The sequence below is a fragment of the Lathyrus oleraceus genome, chromosome 1 (genome assembly GCF_024323335.1).
Source record: "Lathyrus oleraceus cultivar Zhongwan6 chromosome 1, CAAS_Psat_ZW6_1.0, whole genome shotgun sequence".
NCBI lineage: Eukaryota > Viridiplantae > Streptophyta > Magnoliopsida > Fabales > Fabaceae > Lathyrus > Lathyrus oleraceus.
In genome coordinates, this window is record NC_066579.1 from 356,330,900 (window position 1) to 356,348,546 (window position 17,647).

The 17,647-nt window shown below is 35.0% G+C and overlaps 1 protein-coding gene across 1 annotated transcript; it reads left to right on the top strand.

Annotated features, from left to right (window-relative positions):
* Nucleotides 1–16,334: 16,334 nt before the first annotated feature.
* Nucleotides 16,335–17,376, top strand: LOC127106658 (E3 ubiquitin-protein ligase RSL1). Its single transcript, XM_051043971.1, has 2 exons — nt 16,335–17,119; nt 17,247–17,376. Exons 1-2 carry the CDS (start codon nt 16,335–16,337, stop codon nt 17,374–17,376), a joined length of 915 nt encoding a protein of 304 aa, XP_050899928.1.
* The last annotated feature ends 271 nt before the right edge of the window (nt 17,377–17,647 follow it).

Here is a 17,647-nt window from a genome sequence, read left to right on the forward strand (position 1 = left end):
ATGAAATGTAGTTTGTAGTAAATGTTTGACCCAAAATTCCGAATTTGTCGATAAATTGAAATCACATTCATAATTAAAATGGCAACGATTTTGTAAATATGTAGTATGGAATATTTTCGATATTATCGTAGTTGGATGTACAATAGAACGTTATCAGGAAGATGTGGACTTAAACCAAATTTTGAGGAAGGAGTTAAAGAGTTTATCACGTGGGCATTCGCTCAAGAATGTTATCGAAGCGAAAGAGGAGTAAGATGTCATTGTCTTAAATGTGAATGTAGACCTATAATTAGTGACTCAGAGGAAGTAGAACGTCATTTGAAGAAAGGAGTTTCATTAGAAAATATTGGGTTTTGATATATAATGGAGAAGAACTGTCAAGTAACGTATCAGAGACTACTAATATGCATGCTTCAAGCAGTTAATCACATATGGGATATGAGGAACAATTTAATTTGATCGACGACATGGTTATAAATGCTTTTAGGGTGAACATGACCTATGATGAACCTCAAGATTTTATCAGTTGTTGAAATAAATGAATATGTCACTGTTTGAGGGATCTTCGAACTCAAAATTATCAATGTGTGTGGTAGTATTGGCTCCCAAGTCAAATTGGAATATTCCTAATCAGTGTTTAGATTTATTCGTAAAAATGATGTTGGACGCGACTCCTACGAAAGACAACTTGCCTACAAGTTTTTATAATGCACAGAGGTTGATGTTAAAGTTGGATTTAGAAGTAAGAAAGATTGATTGTTACATAAATGGTTGCATGTTGTTTTGTGACAATGAGTTTGGTACTAATGATGGAGAGTTGGAGGAATGTAAGTTCTGTAAGAGTCCAGGATATCAAGTTCAAAGTAAAGCCATTAACCATAAGCAACGTGTAGCAGTGAAGTCCATATTTTATCTACCGACAATACCAAGGTTAAAAAGAATATTTGCTTCAATGCGCAGTGCAAGTCAAATGACATGGTATTATACAAACAAAATAAGTCCAGACACTATTGGACATCCATCTTATGGTGAGGCATGAAAGTACTGTGATCGAATACATCATAATTTTGCTGCAGAACTAGAAATGTCAGACTCAGATTATGTTCTGATGGTTTTACTCCATATGTTCAAGCGTCGGCAATTGCTTATTCTTGTTGGCAAATTACTGTAACCACTTACAACCTCCCTCCTGAGATGTGCGTGACAAAATCATACATGTTTTTGACTTGCATCATCCAGGACCTTCGAGTTCAAGAGTCAGAATCGATGTGTATTTATAACCTTTAATTGATGATTTGAATAGGTTGTGGATTGTAGAATGGACTTATGATATATCATGTAAACGAAACATTACTTTGCGAGCTACCTTGATATGGACTATTAACAACTTTCTTGTATATGACATGTTGTCTGGTTGGGGTACGCATGGCAAAATGGGATGTTTGAATTGCATGGAATTTACAAAGGCTTTTACGTTGGAAAATAGGGGGAGTTCGTGGTTTTACTATCACCACAAATTCCTGCCACAAGATCATGTCTTTCATAGAAACAATAATGATTTAAAAAAAGATGAATGAATAACGGATTTGCCTCCCCCTCGATTATCACCAGGTGAAATAGGGAATTGAGTTTGTGAACTACCAGAATTCAAAGATTATGGTGAAGTATGCAGGATTCAAGGATATGGGGTTAAACACAATTAGGCAAAAAAAAGTATATTTTGGGACCTCCCATATTGGAAAGATAATTTGTTGCGACATAATCTTGTTGTTATGCATATTGAGAATTTTTTTTATAATGTATTTAACATAGTATGGATGATCAAGGTAAAACAAAAGATAATGATAAGGATAGAAGGGACATGGGAATTTTGTGTAATCGAAAAGACTTGGAATTGAAGCCTCGACATAATGGAAAATTATTAAAACCTAAGGCTACTTACAGTCTAACTTCCCTAGAAGCTAAAGCAATTTGTCGATGGTTAAATAAATTGAGAATTCCTGATGGTTATGCTTCAAACTTAGAAAGGTGTGTCGACGCTAAAACGGGAAGTTACATGGAATGAAAAGTCATGATTGTCATGTTTTCATAGAACGATTGCTTCCAATTGCATTCAATTCACTACCCAAACATGTGCTTAATCCACTAACTGAAATTAGTCAAATTTTTAGAGCTATTTATGTGTAAACGTTTAGAGTGGATAACATCATTAGGTTGGACCAAAATATTCCAATCATTCTATCTAAGTTGGAACAAGTTTTTCCGCCTAGTTTTATTGACTCTATGGATAATTTACATGTGCATCTTGAATATGAAGTTTATCTTGGAGGCCCTATTTAATATAGGTGGATTTATCGCTTTAAAAGATTCATGTGTGATTCAAAGTGATCAGTGAGAAATAAAGCTAAATTTGAAGGATCAATATGTGCATATTACTTGCATCGGGAAACATCACATTTTTACAGTCATTATTTCAATCACTCGATGTTAACTCCAAGAATCATATGGAATGAAGTTAATGTTAACAAAAGCAGTCGATTTACCTTATTAGTCTTTGTTCATCCCGGTTGTCCCTCTGGAAAGAAGAATGTACATTGGCTGGCCCAAAAAGAATTGCAATATATGCATGTTCATGTCTTGATTAACTGTGTTGAAGTTAAACCATATCTTGAGTAAGTATACCCCAACTACCTATTTGTCTTTACATATTAAATTATTACCTTCAAACATATAGTGTGTTTCTTTATAGGTCCTTTAACACCTTCTATTTCAAAGAACCGGTGAATAAGCAACTAAAGGTCACATACATGTTTCCTTTCCAACATGGTTCAAAGAGAAATTGTCATGCATTACTGCACCGACTCAAGAAATACTTCATTTGAAAAACCTGTCGAAAGGCCCTCTTCAAAGTGCAATTGAATGACACACATACTTTGTGAACGGATATAAATTTCACACTCAGGCATTGATAGAAAGGAAAAACCATAAACATTGGTATATTTGTAAAAGGAGTTACAGATGATGGTGAAGACGACTTCTATGGCGTTGTTGTGCATATTTACGAATTAGTATACAATTACTTAGACTCTGAAAATAAAGTTATCTTATTTTATTTTGATTGGTATGATCCATCTGCATGAGGCACAAAAATAGATAAGAAATATAACACTGTTGAGATTCAAATTGACCGAAGGTACAAAGAGTATGACCCTTCCATAATGTCACATATTGATAAGAAAGTTTATTAATCACGTTCCTTATCCTTCAATTCAGCCACGTAAACGAGGACGGTGTGTTGTAATCAAAACAAAACCATTGGTTCATATTGAAACTAACGATCTAGTGGAAAATGTTTCTTACCAAGATGGTGTAATTTCTCAAATTAATGATGTGATTGAAGTTGAACAAATTACAAATTTATGTGATACAGTGGCTAAGGGTCATCAAATTGATGCATTTATATTGCTGGTAGAAAAAAATGTTGATGGAAGACATGTTATTTAGCCTGAGGGATCCTCGTAAGTTTCTAATTTATAATTTTTATTTAATTATATATGTTGCATTTTCAGATTTAATACTTATTCAAATTATTGTTGTTTATTTTCGCGCTGAGTCGGCCTGCTGCCAAAGGTATAAATCGAGTCATTCAACTAATGTATAAAAAAGCTTGGAATTCTTTTCGAGAGCTTACATCGGAGGAGAAAGATGAATGGTTTCATAAATATAAGGTATACTGAATTTTTATTTAAGTTATGTTATTTTATAATTATTTTTTGTTATAATTATCTTGTAATTTATTTGAATGTCATACAATATTGCAGGAAAGGTGTATGTAGAATGTCATGGACGAATATAAGATTAAAAAAAATTAGGACAAAACATCAGTTTGACTACCTGACATGCTTAGGCGTGCTAGACTACGTTGGGAAGAGCAATAAATTTGTCCCGACTAGATAGGCGTGCTAGACTACCGAGTTGTTACACACAAAAACTTAAACGACCAATCTATTACACAAAAATAATTTAAAAGACTTTTGATGTAATTTTACCTATATATCATATAATTTTACATATAATTTTAAATTATAAATTTGTAGCAAAATACTCTTTCAATTATTTAATAAATTACTATTTTTAAAATAAATATTTTTTATCAATTGTTATATAAATATATAATAATATTAAAATTTTCTTGAAAATATAGTGGGGGCACATGCCCCCTTACCACCACATGTGGCTCCGCCCATGTTAGGCGTGGTAGACTTGGTTGGAAACACAAAATGATCCGCCTTCATGGATGGACCAAGATGTTTTTAATGAGTTTCTTGCTTATTGAATTGCTTGCCTCGATAGAGCTTGAAGTATTAGTATATCCCAACATGCTCATCCTAGATAATTATATTTTCACCCATTACTTTTTTTATAAATTATATTCTTATTTGTTATATATTATTAATTAAAGTTATATTGTATTAATTAGACTAATGAGAAGGGAAGAATCCCACTAATGAATGAGATTCACGAGAGAACTTATAAGGAGAAAGACGACAAGTATGTTAATGAGTGTGTTAAAAAAGTTTAGGTAAAAATAGGGATGTCAATTTGCCTCATATCCACTAGGTATCCGCAAAAAATGCTCATAACGGGTAGGATAAAAATTTGCAAAATAAGCTCGGACACGAGCACAGGTAAATATCCACTAAAATAAGTGGGTATGGATGCGGGTACGGGAACCTTAGTACCCAATCCGCCACATACTTGCATAATATATATTTATATATTAGCATTTATAATATTATATAAAAATACATGTTTATCAATTTTTTTAAAAAAATACTATAATAAAGTTGCACACATTTTAATATAAATGTTTGTTTATTTCATAATTCAACAATAAAATCTTTGAGTTTTTTAAATGTTGTTATAAAACTTTAAAATATTGGATATTGCATAATTGATTGATTTATTTTTACTATAAATACGGGTAACGGGTACGGGTACGGGTATGAGTACTTAGGTACCCACATGGTACGGATACAAACATTGACGCCCACACGGGTATGGTCTTGGGTATGTGAATTTTTTTAAAACTCGGAGATGAGAACGAGTATTATAATATCCTTCCCAAACGATACCCATTGTCACCCCTAGATAAGATGTAATTAATATTTAATTTTTTATTAATTGTTTTATAGAATTAAATTGTTTAAATCCTAATATTTTATTTAATTTTTTACGCATGTGTAAGAGGAGTATCATAGACAGCTCGCAAAATATCTATCTCGACATCCTGAATTAGTTGTTCCTAGGGGCCCGCGTTAATTGTTCCTAGGGGCCACATCATGTTAATCCATTTGTGTCACTTTATAATTGGATGGATTCAATTGGAGGAAAGAATAAAAAAGGAAAAATTGATGGTGTTGGACTGCCTCCATCTATAGAAAATGGGATATAACTTAATTTATAAGAATTGCATATGGGAAAGGGTTGTCACATCCAAAAGTATTAACTCCTATAATGACGGATAAAGTGAGACAATTAGCTCTAAGTGAGACGGTACGTGAAGTAACATCACAAGAAGCAACATAAAAAGCTGAAATGAAGGAAATTAAGAAAAGACAATTTGAGTTGGATGAAGCCTTGAGAGTTTCACAAAAGCAAATGCAAGAATATATGCTCTCGGAACTCAACTTATGGTTCAATGAGTAGAAATCAAGGTTTTGGTGGATATGGTGGAGTTGGCGGATTTAGTTCGATTGGTGGCCAATGAGCGATAAACGAGGATGAAGAAGATGAGAGTGATGACGACACTATGTATGATTGATATTTTTATTTTTATTTAAATTTCTAATTTTTTAATATTAATTTTTTAATTTCATTATTTTGAATTTTTGAATTTTATTAATTTTTAAATTTAATGTTGCAACACTTACATACTTATAATTAATTTTGAATTTAAAAATATTATATGCCTAAAAATCATTTATTATATTTATATTATTATAAATATTAAAATTAATATTTATAATTATATAAATATGATAAATCAATTTTTTAAAAATAATATTCCATATGCGAAGTGCAAAACTCCCTACAAATTTTTTCTACATTGAGGTGGTTTTCACCTGGCAAGTTGGTGCATTGCAATGTGTTTTTTAACTAGCTACGCATGTCTAATCTCTACATCAACCATTGGCACATAGCAGACGATAGCATGTACATGTCACATCTCATGCGTTGCAAGGTGTTTTTTTATATCTAGCAATGTTTTTATATCTAGCGATGTTGTGTTTTTCATCCAACAAAGTTGTTGGGTGTTTTCCAGCTTGCAACATGTTGTGATGAGCATTTTGGCGAAGTGTTTGATCCCCTCCTTAATTTGCAGTTGTAAAGTGTATTTCCATTTGTGATGTGTTTTTCACCTTGCAACTTAGTGTTTTTTAGTGCTTACCCTAGTATATTTTTCTCATACATTTCAAAAACACATATATTTTTTATGCATGCAAGGCCTTGATGGGAGAGCTTTCTTTTGAGAAATGTATAAGGGAACATGTCTCTATCCATTCTATTAGAATTATATGTGGCTAATTTAGGACTAAGCCATATCTTGTTATATTATATATCATATCTTGTTATATTATATATTGCGTGTAGTCTTTATTTTTATTTATTTATATTAGGCTTAAGTCATCTTTGATCCTCATAGTTTGATATTGTTCTAACTTTTAGTCCCCATTTTAAAAATCAATTTTTTTGCCCCTACAACTTTACTTTACTTAGGATTTTCATAGTCCATTTGCAGACGTGACAATCATGGTTATGAAAAAAATATTTCTAATAACATGACTATTAGGCTTATTTACTAATTAGTATCTTTTATAGATAAATTAATAATTAATTATTTTAATTAAGTTTTTTTTAAATTAAATATTAATTAATACAAATTTTTTTAAAAAATTGGGGCCTGGGTCAATATGGTGAGACTTTTAAAAAATATTGTATTTATTAATAATTAATTTTGAAATAATTTAATTAAAATAATTAATAATTAATTTATCTATAATAAATTATTAATTGATAAATAAGTATAGTCATCAATGTCATGTCATTAATTTTTTTTTTCCGAATCATCATCGCCATATCTGCAAAATTGGAGGGGACCATGAAAATCACAAGTGAAGTAAAATTTATGGACCAAAAAACTAGTTTTTAAAATGCATAATTTTTTTTACAAAAGCAAACTTAACTCGTATACATTAATCAAATAGTGTTCGATACAAGGAGGAATCCAATGGAAAATAGTACGCATGGTCCAAGAATTGACCGTCTTCGATAACGAGTGGGCAACCAAGTTCGCTTGACGCTTGATAAACTTAACTTCAAAGTTAGAATACAATTGTAACAAACTATATAAAGATGTAATAATTAAACTAAACTCAGAGCTACCCCTATGCTTGGCCCGGAGAGCTTGAACCACTTGTTGAGAATCACTTTCGAATATGACATTTTGCTGGTTCTAAGATATAGCTTCCTGAATTGCTTCTTTAAGGGTCATGGCGTCTGCTTCTATAACTGAATGAGTACCAACATCCCAAGCTATACTTGCAAATATAAATCTACCAAGGTTATCGCGCACACACCAACCCCTGTTAGTGGTACCTCTTTGATTACTGAAACTTGCGTCAACATTGGATTATAGCCACCTTACATTAGGTGCACTCTACTTCGTGAGATGATGATTCAAATTCTCACTATCTTGTTCCTGTTGAGCTGAGGATCAATCCTGTCAATTACCAAGAGCAACCATTCTGAGTTTAGTTGCCTCCTCATGCTCATTATTCCATAACTTATCATTTATATTTCTCCATATCACATATATCATAACTGCAACTCTACCCGCAATCTTCATATCATCCATACTATAGATATCAAAGATAATAAACTTAGAATCATTAAAAGAATTTAATTGAGGATCTATAATATTGGACAAACCTGCTGCCCTCCAACAATAGTTTGTTGCACTATAGCCAAACAAAACATGTCAGTCATCTTCATTATTATTATCACAAAGTTGATAATATGTTAGGCATTGGACATGAAGTTGTCGAAGTCTGGATCGAGTCGGTAGGCAGCCCCTACAAATTCTCCAAAGAAGATATTTGACTAGTGGCGGAACTTTATTGTTCCATAAATTGCACCAATCCCCCCTCCACTTACCCATTCAAATTGTTCAACTGGGAGTTCCTCCACAATCGATACCCCGATCTCACACTGTAAATCCCATTTTCTTCGTCTTTCCAAATCATCTTATCTTCCACTACTTCCTCCGCTAATGGAGCCTGTAAGATATCTTCAGCAGCTGCATTATCAAAAAGTTCCCTTATCACCCTCACATCGTATTGTTTAATATTAGGCATCATGAGATGTTTAATAGTAATATCATACATACCTTGTCTTTGAGGTCCCCTAACACATCCATATCCTTTCCCTCAAAGCCAAGGTTCGTTCGTAGCCATTATCTTACTTCTGTCCCATATGCTCCACCTGTAGCCAAGCGTTAAAACATTCACGGCTAGCCATATACTCCCTCAAAGCTCATATTATTACCAATGTTATCTTCGAAGAAAGAACATCTAGGAAAATACATTGTTTTGAAGATTCTGGGCACTAGAGCTTGCGGTTTTGTCACTAGTTTCCAACCTTTTTAGCCACCATACATTGATAAAAAAAATCTTTATTATTCGCTTGACAAACGCGTGGTAAAATAAAACAAAAATATAGATTTTTTAACCATAAAAATGGTAGAAAAGTATGGAAAGAAAATGTTAAAATAAAATTAAAAATGAATTATAATGATTTTTTTTGAAAATTTAGTAAATATATGAAAGCAGAGTAACTATTTTTAGTAAAAATGAGATGTGGAAACTAACATAGAAGTTGTACATGAGCATAAAAACATACTAAAACATAAAATATTTTCTAAATTTGAATAACTGTGAAATAAATAAATTTGCTGAAAAATAAAATAAAATTAGAACAAGTTAAATTCTTATACACTGTGGTGCATAGTGGATAGCGCGCGCGTGACCATCAGATCTGCCACCTCAATTAATGAGGGAGATCTTATGGCCCTTGGTTTTTCTAATTTCTTTTTATTTTCTAAATTTTCATTTAATCCTCTTATTTATTTAATTAATAGAAATATCATACACACCTTGTCTTTTAGGGGCCCTAACACATCCATATCCTTTCCCTCAAAGCCAAAGTTCGTTCGTAGTCATTATCTTACTTCTGTCCCATATGCTCCACCTGTAGCCAAGTGTTAAAACATTCCTGGCTAGCCATATACTCCTCCAAACAAGGCTCAGATTATTACCAATCTTAGATTCGAAGAAAGAACATCTAGGGAAATACCTTGCTTTGAAGATTCTGGGCACTAGAGCTTGCGGTTTTGTCACTAGTTGTCAACCCTGTTTAGCCACCATAGCCATGTTAAAAGTATTAGATTTTATTAGATTTAATTCATATTTAAATTATATTATTTTCTTAGCCCCTAAGTTTGTTAGAGGGTATTTTAGTATTTTATCCTATTGTAGTAACCCTAGTTTTAGCTTATAAATAGGGTGACAATCATTGTAACTTTTAATCATGTTTTGTAGCCGTCATTCTCTTAATAGAATATTCATCTTTCAGTCTACCTTTGCACCAACAATTGGTATCTAGAGCTCCGGTTCGGATTCATAGGGAAACACGGGAAACACGAGTGAACGTGAGGTCTTGTGTGTTTGATTTTGATTCTTAGATTCGTGTTGAATCTTGAACAAAATCTGATCAGAATTTTAATTCTGTGGGTTGGGAAACACTGTGTGAGAAATCTGAGTGTACTGTGCAAGGTAGAAAGATGAACGGAAACGGCAACATGAACACCAAACTTCCAGTATTTGACGGTAAAAACTGGAATCGTTGGATGATCCAAATGCGTGTACTGTTCGGTGCTCAAGATGTTCTAGATCTTGTCACTGATGGTTATGTTCCGGTAGCAGCAGATGCGACGGATGAACAGAAAAACGCGCAGAAGGAAGTAAGGAAGAAGGATCAGAAAGCATTGTTCTTCATTCATCAATGTGTTGATGTAAATGTGTTTGAGAAGATTGCAGATTCAACGACAGCAAAGGCTGCGTGGGACACACTGGTTAGATATTATGGTGGTGACGCATCAGTGAAGAAGGTGAAGCTTCAGTCCTTGAGAAAGCAATATGAGAATCTCAACATGAAGAATAATGAGAAAGTTTCTGAATACATCTCCAGAGTGATTCTGATCACTAATGAGATGAAAGCGTGTGGAGAAACTCTCTCTGAAGAAACAATCATGGAGAAGGTATTGAGATCCCTTACCTCTCAATTTGATTACATTGTGGTAGCAATAGAACATTCCAAGGATCTGAGCACAATGAGAATTGAAGAGCTGCAGAGCAGTCTAGAAGCGTAAGAGTTGCGTTTGACTGAAAGAACTTCTGAAAGGGAAGTAGAGCAACAGGCTCTGAAAGCAACTTCTGATAGGAGGTATCAGAAGCAGTCAGAAGCCAGGAGAAGATCTGATGGTGGTCAGAAGTCAGAAAGCTCAACCTCTGATAGACAAAAGAATGCTCAGAAGGGAAAAGAGAAGTATGACAAGAAGAAAATCCAATGTTACTGCTGTAAGAAGTTTGGTCACTTTGCTAGAGACTGTTGGTCAAACAAGGAGAGAAAATCAGAAGAAGCAAATATAGCCAGAAGTTCTGATGACGAATCTGTGCTATTGATGGCCTCTGAATCTGATGATTTGGATCTGATAGACTGGTGGTATATGGACACTGGCTGTTCAAATCATCTTACTGGAAACAAGAAATGGCTGGTTGACTTTGACTCTGAAAAGAGGACAAAGATCAGATGTGCTGATGACAAATATCTTAATGCAGAAGGTATGGGAAATGTCAGAGTGATTCTGAACAATGGGAAAACAGCATTGATTCAGAACGTGTGGTATGTACCTGGCATCAGAAGCAATCTGATGAGTGTGGGACAATTAATTGAGAAAGGTTTTTCAGTTACCATGAAGGACAATCTTCTGAAGCTATATGACTGCAATCAGAAGTTGATTATGGAGTCAGAACAGGGAAGGAATAGAACATTCAAGGTGAATGTCAGAACTGCAGACTCAGAATGTCTTAGTGCAACAAGTGCTGAGAAGGAGAGTGAGCTATGGCACAGAAGATTTGGTCATTTGAATTTCAGAAGCTTAAAACATTTGAATTCAAAGAAGTTGGTACATGGAATTCCTGCAATTAAGAAGCCTGAAAAGTCATGCAAAGTTTGCATGGAAGGAAAACAACCACGATTGCCATTTGCGTCAGAAACTGCTCCAAGAGCAAAACATGCCTTGGGAGTTGTACATTCTGATGTGTGTGGTCCATTTCCAGTAGCATCGATTGGAGGGAATAAATACTTTGTGTTATTTGTTGATGAATTCACAAGAATGACATGGGTATCCCTTATTAAGTTTAAACACGAGGTGTTTGATGAATTCAAGAAGTTCAGAATGAAGGCTGAGAATCAGAGTGGTCAGAAGTTGAAGATTCTTAGAACTGACGGTGGAGGTGAGTATAACTCCAAAGAGTTCCAGAAGTTCTGTGAGGAGAATGGAATTGAGCATGAGGTTACTGCTCCTTATACCCCTCAACACAATGGTCTTGCTGAAAGAAGAAACCGCACTTTGCTTGATATGGTGAGAAGCATGCTAAAGGAGAAGAAGCTTCCTCAGAAGCTCTGGGGAGAAGCTGTTGCCACCGCAACGTATGTACTCAACCGATGTCCTACGAAGAAGTTGAAGGAAATAGTTCCAATACAGAAGTGGACTGGAGATAAGCAAAGTGTTAGTCATCTGAAGGTGTTTGGTTCTGTTTGCTATAAACATGTTCCAGAAGCCAGAAGACAGAAGCTGGATGATAGAAGCAAAGTGATGATTCTGATAGGGTACCACAGTACAGGTGCATACAAGCTCTATTGTCCAGAAACCAATAAAATTGAATTCAGCAGAGATGTGATTGTGAAGGAATCAGAAGTTTGGAATTGGGATAAGTCTCAATCTGATTCTGATGTTAGAACTTCTGAAGAAAGGTCAGAGTTCAGAATTTCTGAAGTTGGAGTAAACTCTGACATTGATTCTGATTCTGATAGTGATTCTGACTCTGGAGAAGACTCAGAAGATGAAGGTGACTCTGATGATTCAGACTCTGATGACCCAGACTCTGATGGTAATCCAGATTCTGGTGGCAATTCAGACTCTGGAAATATGCCAGCCCCTGAAGATGGTCAAAGTTCTGGAGGAAGTCAACTATCTGAAGCTAGAAACTCTGAAGCTCAAGACTCTGAACAAGTTCAGAGACCACAAAGAATCAGAAACATCCCCAGAAGATATGCAGAATTTGACATGCTGCAAGACACTGAAGTAGACTCTGAAGGAGAAGTTATTCAGTGTGCCATGTTAGTAGACTCTGAACCCATAAGTACAGAAGAGGCTCTTAAGCAGAAGCTCTGGCTGAAGGCCATGAAAGAAGAACTTGATGCTATAGAGAGAAACAAGACTTGGAAGCTGACAGAACTTCCAAAAGACAAGAAAGCCATCAGCGTCAGATGGGTTTTCAAGCAGAAGTTAAAGCCAGATGGTTCAATTGGCAAACATAAAGCAAGATTGGTAGTCAGAGGATTTCTACAGAAACCTGTGCTGGATTACTCTGAAGTGTTTGCACCTGTAGCAAGACATGAAACAATCAGAATGGTGATTGCAATAGCTGCTAACAGGAATTGGCCTCTGATGCATTTAGATGTAAAATCTGCATTTCTGAACGGTCCATTAGAAGAAGAAGTTTACGTGTCACAACCTCCTGGATTTGTGAAAAAGAATCAGGAAGGGATTGTGTACAGATTATACAAAGCTCTATATGGATTGAAACAAGCGCCCAGAGCTTGGAATCTGAAGATTGATTCATTTTTCAAGAGGCAAGGCTTTCAGAAATGTGAGATGGAGTACGGTGTCTATGTTCAGCATACTTCTGAAGGAAATATGACTCTGGTATGTTTATATGTTGATGATATACTGCTGACTGGAAGTTCTGAACAGGAGATAGCCAAGTTCAAGAAAGTTCTGATGAATGAATTCGAAATGACTGATCTAGGCAAAATGACATACTTTCTAGGGATGGAATTCAGATACTCTGAGAAAGGTATTATTTTGCATCAGCTCAAGTATGAATTAGAACTTCTGAAGAGATTTGAACTGGAGAATTGTAAGATTGCTGTCACACCTTCTGATACAAATCAGAAACTGGATTCTGACTCTGATGGAAAGGATGTGGACGCTACAACCTTCAAACAGTTGGTTGGTTCTCTGAGGTATTTGTGCAATACCAGACCTGATATTTGCTATTCAGTTGGGATGGTTAGTAGGTTCATGAGTAAACCTAAGTGGTCCCATTACCAAGCTGCTGTCAGGATTCTGAGGTATATCAAGGGAACTCTGAAGTATGGAGTATTATTTCCTTCTGGAAGAAAGGATGAGTCAGAACTTCTGAGTTATTCAGATTCTGATTGGTGTGGAGACAGAGTTGACAGAAGAAGTACGTCTGGGTACTTATTCAAATTTCTGGGAGGTCCCATTTCTTGGTGTTCCAAGAAGCAACCTGTTGTGGCGTTATCAACTTGTGAAGCTGAATACATTGCAGGTGCTGTTACTGCATGCCAAGCTGTGTGGATTCTGAATCTATTGCAGGATCTGAAGATTAAAGTAAACAAACCTCTGAAGCTGATGATTGACAACAAGTCTGCAATCAATCTTGCCAGAAACCCAGTGTTGCATGGGAGAAGCAAGCACATTGAGACCAAGTATCATTTTCTGAGACATCAAGTTCAGAGGGGAGTGTTAGAAGTTGTACACTGTAGCACTCAGAAGCAGTTGGCAGATGTTCTGACGAAAGCTATCAAGACTGACCAATTTCTCAGATTAAGGGATGGAATTGGCGTTACAAGTTTTGATGGAATATGAATTAAGGGATGGTATTAGATTTTATTAGATTTAATTCATATTTAAATTATATTATTTTCTTAGCCCCTAAGTTTGTTAGAGGGTATTTTAGTATTTTATCCTATTGTAGTAACCCTAGTTTTAGCTTATAAATAGGGTGACAATCATTGTAACTTTTAATCATGTTTGTAGCCGTCATTCTCTGAATAGAATATTCATCTTTCATTCTACCTTTGCACCAACAAAAAGCTCTAAAGTCTCGAATCCTGAATCCTCTTTCCTTCTTATTACAAGATAATTTTTCCCACGCCATCCACTGAATCCCCCTATTATTATCACCTCCACCCCACCAAAACGAATTAAGCATTTTCTCAATATCTTTTACTACCGTTTCAGGTATGATGAAAAAACTCATAATGTAGGCCGATATGGATTGCAAGACTGACTTAATCATCACTTCTTTCCCTGCCTTGGATAATGATCTACCTCTCCAGGAGTTTATTTTCTTCCAGATATGATCCTTAATAAATGCAAATGTAGCTTTTTTACACCTTCCAATCATACACGGCAATCCCAAGTATGTCCCTGTGCCCAAAACATGATGAACACCCATGATATGAGCAAGATCCTCTTGTACATGCTTAATTAAGTTGCGGCTAAAGAACAGTTCTGATTTTCTCATGTTAATTTCCTGGTCTGAAGCATAAGTATAAGTATTACGTAACTACATAAGATGGCGCACCTCAGATAAATTAGACCTGCCAAACAAAAAACAGTCGTCAAAAAAGAGCAGGTGGGACACATTAGGTGCCCCACTGCATATTTGGATCCCATGAATATCGCCACGAGCCACTTCCACTTTGATAAGGGTTGAAAGACCTTCTGATATAAGAATAAACAGGTAAGGAGACAATGGGTCCCCTTGCCTCAATCGTCTTCATGGTTTAATAGGTCCAACACTATCTGAATTAACGAGAACAAAATAATTCACCGACGTAACACACATCATCACCCAGTGGATCCACCTATCCGGGAAATCCATCTTTTTAAGCATTCCTCTCAGGAAACCCCAATCAACTCTATCACACGCCTCACTAATGTCAATCTTGAGGGTCAACTGTGCAACATTTGCTTGAGTCTTTCTCTTAAGAGCATGAATGACCTCAATTGCAATCATAGCATTATCAAGAATGGATTGACCTTCCACAAAAGTCGATTGTTCCTCTGACACACACTTCCACAAGCACTTTTTCATCCTATTCGCCATCATCTTAGAAACCAATTTATAGACCACATTGCATAATGAAATACGCCGCAAATCCTTCATATTATGAGGTTTAATACATTTAGGAATCAAACAGATATTCGTTTCGCTAACAATGGAAAGAAACCCTTATCTAACCCATGCTTGACCGCCTCAAGTATATCATCATTGCATGTACTCCATAATTTTTAGTAAAAGGCCAGATTAAAACCGTCTGGACCTGGGGACTTATGGGATGCATTTCCAGTAAAGCCTCATGTAACTCCTCCTTCAAAACCGGTCTCAACAATCTTTCGTTATCTTTCAACGTGATTAAAGGTTGAATGAACTTAAGAACCGAATCATATGTGCCCTCCTTAGTCGTGAAATAAATAAATTTACTGAAAAATAAAATAAAATTAGAACAAGTTAAATTCTTATACACTGTGAGTCAATTATTATCGTTTATAACTATATTTAAAGCCATGCTCATAATAGTTGTGATGTGCATAATCATAGCAATTAATCACAGTTAGAAATAAAATATTTGCTTGGGCATAATGAAAGTTATACTATATATAATTTGTTGACATTTTTTTATTATATAAAATACATTTTTTATTTTAAAATAATTGTTAATGTATTAATGGTACATGTGAGTTATAAAAAAAAAATTAAGTCAATTTATGAGAAAAATGAGCAAATATTAAAACAAACTATATTAAAATAAAAAATAATTAATTAAACCAAAAATCAATTAAAAAAATTATAATTTTTGGAAAAATAGTAGTTATTAAATAAGATTAAAGTAATATATAATATGTTGAACTATTTATTTTACCTAAAAAATAGTTAACAAACAAAAAAAAGTAGTCTATTTAGATATGTAAGATAGATTTATCAAAAACAAATATGTAGTATATCATCCGTGATTTGTGCATGGGACGTTAAATTCAATTATTATATATATGAATAATTTCCGCTAATTTTTGAATTCATAGACTAATGCTTCTGAAACCCTAGTGAACTCCAATGGCACCGGAAGCAACAACAAGGAGAAGAAGGAATCGAGTTTCACCTTCCACACCAGAGATAATCGACCTCGCCTCTTACCGCTCATACCGCAAGCGAACCATCTCCGTCGTCATCAACCTTTCGGATGACGAAGAAGACATTAAGGTCCTCGATTTCGTTCCAAAGAACACTCTAAGAAAACGTAAACCTAAGAGAATTTTCGAAAGAGGAGAGACTTCAAATTCAAGTAACACGCCATTTGTTTGCGAAATTTGCACGGAAACTAAAACTATGAAGGAAGCTTTCTACATCAGCGGCTGCTCTCACGCGTATTGTTCTGATTGCGTTGCAAATTACATCAGTTCCAATCTTGACGATAACATCGTCAACATCTCATGTCCAGTTCCTGAATGCAAAGGTTCTTTGGTAGCGCAGTTTTGCCGGACTATTCTTCCGGTAGAGGTTTTTGAAAAGTGGAGTAAAGCATTGTGCGAGGCTTTGATAGATGTTTCGCAGAAATTCTATTGTCCCTTTGCAGACTGTTCTGCTCTTTTGATCAATGACGAAACGGAGGCGGTTAGAAATTCAGAATGCCCTAATTGTAATAGGATGTTGTGTGCACAATGTAAGGTTCCTTGGCACGATGGGATCGAATGCAGCGAGTTCCAGAAGCTGAACGCGGGGGAGAGGGAGAAAGAAGATATTATGCTGATGCGCCTTGCACAGAATATGCACTGGAAGCGATGCCCTAATTGCAAATTTTATGTTGCCCGAACACTGGGCTGCGATGCCATGAAATGCAGGTTTCTTTTTTATTTCATCTGATCTCTTTGCTTTGTGATTTCTTCCTACAATCATGATCAAATACAAAACTATATGTTCTTTTCATCTAAATAGAAATTTCTAATTTTTTAACTTTTTTTGTTGTAGGTGTCTGTGTATCTTTTGTTACAACTGTGGAGGTGCCTACAATGCTGGCAGGTGCAATTGTTTTACCGGGAACCCTTCTATGATGGGACTCCACAACAACATACACAGGCTTTTTCTAGAAGAACTCTAGCTAATAGCTGGAATCTCATCTATCCGGGTCAACAACAAACTCCCTCCTATCCGGGGTAGTTGAAAAAAAGTTATGAAATTAGTTAATAAACATTAAGATACTATATATCTTTATCTTTGATCATACAATGTTCGATTCTTCACATACCATTTTATTATGGTCATGTAACGTTCAACCGGGTACATCCATCTTATATAAGCATATACATTGTATTATGTTTTCAGAACAAGATGAATAGTTAAACTAATTATTAGTTAAAACGAGAGAGAAA